Genomic DNA, 5,032 nt, shown 5'->3' with positions numbered 1-5,032 from the left:
TCACACAAGAAATGGTTGATAATATTATTCCCACAGAAAGGCAATCGCATGGCAAGAGATGTTTGCACAATTGAGTTGATTCCACCAGAGAGCCATGACACAGAAGCCATCAGTACATACACCACCTTGCTCATGATGACAGGGTATCTCAGAGGGTTACAGATGGCTACATAGCGATCAAAAGCCATCATGCCAAGGAGCAAACACTCTGTTGAGCCCATTGCAAACCCAAAGAACATCTGTACTGCACATCCAGAGAAGGAAATGTTCCTTTTCTTTGAAATTAAGCTCACCAAAGTTGAGGGAACAGAGGAGGATGTATAGCAGATGTCCAGGAAAGAGAGGTTGCCCAGGAAGAAGTACATGGGGGTGTGAAGACGGGAATCAAAGATGCTTGCTATGATCAGAACACCGTTGCCAGTTAGAATCAGTAGATACATTATTAGAATTAGGACAAAGTAAATGATCTCAAGTTTTGGGTAACCAGAGAGTCCCAGAAGAAGAAATTCTGATGCAAATGTCTGATTAATTTTATCCATGTCATCTGCTTTCAGTATGTCAAGGGAAGATCTAATAAAAATACATTCATTGCCAAGAAACAAATGTTACAAATTACCTGAACTCATTTTTTAGATGGTGTTATAAGGAGTGTTTGCTTGAAGCTCTGACATCCAGTCATCTTCAACAATGTGTGTGACTAGGAATCAGTGAAATTGGGAATGACAGAAGTGCTGATGCCCACTGCTAATAGGCAAAGCTCTACCTATGATCAGACAAACATACAGAAGTAGCCTTTCCTGCTTTTGACATGTTCCTGTGTTAAGGTTTCTAAACTCCTGACTAATTACCAACTATGAGCCTGACTTCCTCTGCCCCAGAAAGCAAGCAGTGGAGATGGCAAAGTCTACTCAACAAGGACTAGAAATGGGATTCAGCAATGACACCATGGTCACCATTTCACAAGAGCTTGGTATATATCTCTTTCTATGACTGATACTATATACCTTATGTTAGTCAGTTAATTGTGCATTTTATATACATTTAATAATAATATATTGAATAGCATAAAATAAAATTTAATGTCTGTTTAAATATAGTTAGTTGTTGATCTCATATTCCAGCTCCCTCTTACTATCCTTTGTGACTGTTCCTAGGACAAGATCACTGCATGAATGTTACAATCTTTGGAGAACATTACATAGTCTCTAACTGATTTTATTCTGTAGCTTCACAGTGTATCTTGACTTGTTTAAGTCAATCTAAGAAAATAGTAATAAGGTTTAAATATTTTAAATCATTATATATATGTGTATGTATATGCATCACTTTATGCTTTACAAAATATAATCATTCTTTATATTAGTCCCATTTTTTCCAAATATAAAAGATGGAGCTTGTTCAAAGTTAACCAGACAGTAAATAATAAGTGGAGCTCAAGGTTCAAATCAAGTCTAGTTCATAGAGGTGCCTGGCTAGTTCAGTAGGTAGAGCATGTGACTTTTTATCTTGGGGTCGTGAGTTCAAGCCCCATGTTGGACATAGAGATTCTTAAAAAAAAAAAAAAATCTGCACTGGGTGTTATGCACAAACAATGAATCATGGAACACTTCATCTAAAACTAATGATGTAATGTATGGGGATTAACATAAGAATAAAAAAATTTTAAAAAAAAAATCTAGCTCATAGCTTCACTGGTTTTCATATACATATGAATCATCTGGGTATCTTGAAAAAGTTTAGATTCTGTTTTAGAGTTCAGGGCAGATCCTGAGATTCTCCATTTCTCATAAGTGGACAGGTGGTACTTATGCAAAGGTCTTGAAAGCACTTGAGTAGCAAGGGTTTAATCTACACTGAATTGACAGAGTATCCAGATTTTTCTGATCTAAACTGATTTTCTTTTGCCTTATTATGGAATGGAATGCCAATCTGGAAAATAAGAACATACTTTTGTGTTTTCCAGAAAGCTCCAAATTCATATCATGTTGTTATAGACTCTTAAGAAAAAATATTATTAAAAGACATATTTTTTTAAAAAAGCAGTTTAAACTTGTGCCAGACTACTACAACAGTTTTAGAATATTACTGATAGCCTACCTTAAACTTCGTCATATTCCAAGCACAGTAAGGATAAACTAAAGAATAATGTAAAGTGTCTGCCATTACAAAGCTCACAATTCAGTTAGGGATATAGGAAAAGTACACATGAAAACATATCATAAATATAATTACATTATGTAGTTTGAGTGAAAATTATCAATTTTCCCATAAGGAAGAAGCTTATGAGAAATAAATCATGTGAAGGAGAACTTGGGAAGTGTTTCAGATTTGGGACAGATCTGGAAGCATAGGAAGAATTAGAAAGGTTTGCAAGAAAAGAGGAGAAGTGGGGTAGTCCAAAAGTGAGAAGTTGAGCCAAAGTTAGGAGTAAACAGAGCACATCCTTTTTGGACAAGGGAGTTTCTGTGGAGCGGTGGTAGTGAGCACATCTGAAAAGGAAAGCATAGTAGTACACAGAGAGTCTCTAAGCTTGCGCAGAGAATTTGCATTTCTTTTGGTAAGGAAGGGGTCCATCATTACAAAGCACAGAGCATGGGTTGAGGGCTTAGACCCTGTGGTATTAATACTCTCCAAAAATTGCCATCATACTATGATTTTATGAGAGTTTTTAATCAGAAATGTAACACAAGGAATTAAGGTATGTATATTAATGGGGTTGTCACTAATTACTGACTAGATGTGAAAATTGATCTTTCCAAAATCAAGACCAGATTTAACATTGGGCAAAATCACAAATTTAGGCTTCCCGTGAGCTAACAGTTTTGAGAATTTCAGCAGAGCCACATTTCCCCCACTCTACCACTTTGTTTGTCATGGGACAGTAGTTGGGAAAATTACTGTAGAACAGGTATTACTTAGAGCCAGAAATCCAACTTGACGAAAGGACTCTCAGTACAGGAAAATTTTAGTTAAGAATACACAGTAGAAATATTTCAACTCTGAAAAGAAAGACAAACAAGGGAATATAAAAATCTCAATTTTAGGGTGCCTGGGTGGCTCAGTTGGTTAAGTGTCTGCCTTCAGCTCAGGTCATGATCTCCAGGTCCTAGGATCAAGCCCCACAATCCCTCTCCCTCTGCCTGCCACTTCCGCTGCTTGCATGTGCACTCTCTCTCTGTCAAATAAATAAATAAATAAAATCTTTAAAAAATTAAAAAATAAATAAAGATCTCAATTTTAGAGTTGAAAAAATAGCCACAAAGAGATTGTTAATTTTTATTTTTTTCAGCTTAAGTCCAGAACTTCCTTTAAAGGGGAGGGAAGGAAGGTGGGAGGGAGGGAGGGAGAGAGGAAGAAAGATCTTCATTTCATTTATGTAGCCAACTCTTATTTCAGAACCCTATGTGCCTTGAAATTGGTTCAGTTGGAATAATGAGCAGAGGAAAGATTCAAAGCCCATTATCTTTACATTACTAATATGTCTAACTGGTATCATTAAAACTGTATAGAAATTATCAACAGAAGGGAATGCTCAGCAAGAACTGTAGAAATATTGGGGTCACAAAAACAAATTGACTGCATTCATTCAACAGTGCCCAGAGGGAAGGGGCAATTATTCTACAATTATTCTACACTACTTCTTATAATAAATCAATATTCTCCCCAGTTGAGAAATTGGTCAGAGGATGCATTGGATAAGGGACATGAGCACTCTAATCAACCTAGTCATTAATGCAAAAAGAACACAGCAAGACACTGACTTCTTAGGCTACATGGAGATGTTCCAGGTAGGACCCAAAGGTCCAGGCCTTTCCCTCCTAGGCAGGAAACCCCTCACTAATTCAAACCCTTCTTGAGCCAGACTTGTCTTGCTACTTCTGCTCCCAGCTCTCTTCAAACTGGTGATCTTGTTATATTGTCAGATAACAAGAGACACAGGAGAAGTAGCTTGTCTGTCTGGCTCACCCCTCTAACAGGTAAGCCTAATACAGTGGCTGCACATAATAGATGGGGGGTTTGACTGAATAAATAAAGGAGCTGACTTTCTAAACTCTTAAGCAATTATCCTATGTAGTATTTGTGGCTTAATAATCAGGAAAACTTCAATATGTCATATTTAATTTGCAGCAGGTTTTAATTTTTTTAAAGTATCTTTCAGGCAGTACTAGCAAGCTGCCATCTTATACAGATAATTAACAGTTTATGCACTGTAAGTATAGAGGATCACCTAATATTCATTGGAATATACATATATATGACATGGGTTTAGCATGGGGGAAAAGTACCTCAGACTAAAATAAAAGTCTTTGGTTTGAGGTTCTATGCTCCTAATTTATAGCCTCAGTCTTCTCATTTGTAAAATAGTGATAAAAATATCTGCTCTACTTTCCTTGCAAGGATATTGTCAGGAAATGAGATAGCATAAGGAAATTGTTTTAAGGATTAAGAGACATTATACAAATAATAATGAAATACTATCAATAATAATGATTCACACCTGTATTTTGCTAATAATAAACTGGTATCTGTATTATACCAGATTATTAACATTACAAATTCATATTAATAATAGCTTTAACTATAGATTGAAAAGGTACAGTGTCATGGTATTCAAGACTCACCTGTATAATGATAAATTATTTCTACCTCCTAGAAGACCCAGTTACTTTCTTCTTAGCATTCATGACAGCATTCTGAATTAAGGTCAGGTTCAACAAACAATGCCAGATTCCACAGATGTGGAAGAGTAAATATTTGTTATGCAACAGTTGTTGTAATTGTTCCCCAATTCCCAAAGCAATTTAAAGTTGGAATGAGAGATCTGTGGAATGGAGAAACTTCTTGGTGTGCTAGGGATAGTGTCCCACAGACCCAATTAAGAGTGGTGCTAGGTACTGGGTATTTACCCCAAAGATACAAAAGTAGGGATCCGAAGGGGTACGTGCACCCCGATGTTTATAGCAGCAATGTCCACAATAGCCAAACTGTGGAAAGAGCCAAGATGTCCATCGACAGATGACTGGATAAAGAA

General features: G+C 36.5%; 1 protein-coding gene across 1 annotated transcript; it reads right to left on the bottom strand.

Annotated features, from left to right (window-relative positions):
* Positions 1–6: 6 nt before the first annotated feature.
* Positions 7–995, bottom strand: LOC102734426 (olfactory receptor 13C3; the record flags this gene model as incomplete). Its single annotated transcript, XM_031031239.2, has 1 exon — positions 7–995. A coding segment is annotated over exon 1 (533 nt), but the record flags the coding sequence as incomplete, so codon positions are not given.
* Positions 996–5,032: the final 4,037 nt, after the last annotated feature.

This window comes from Leptonychotes weddellii, unplaced genomic scaffold (genome assembly GCF_054177405.1).
Source record: "Leptonychotes weddellii isolate Sample4059 unplaced genomic scaffold, ASM5417740v2 HiC_scaffold_14841, whole genome shotgun sequence".
In the NCBI taxonomy this organism is placed as follows: Eukaryota; Metazoa; Chordata; class Mammalia; order Carnivora; family Phocidae; genus Leptonychotes; species Leptonychotes weddellii.
Note: the sequence above shows the minus strand (reverse complement) of the source record. Positions and strands in the feature narration are given on the sequence as shown.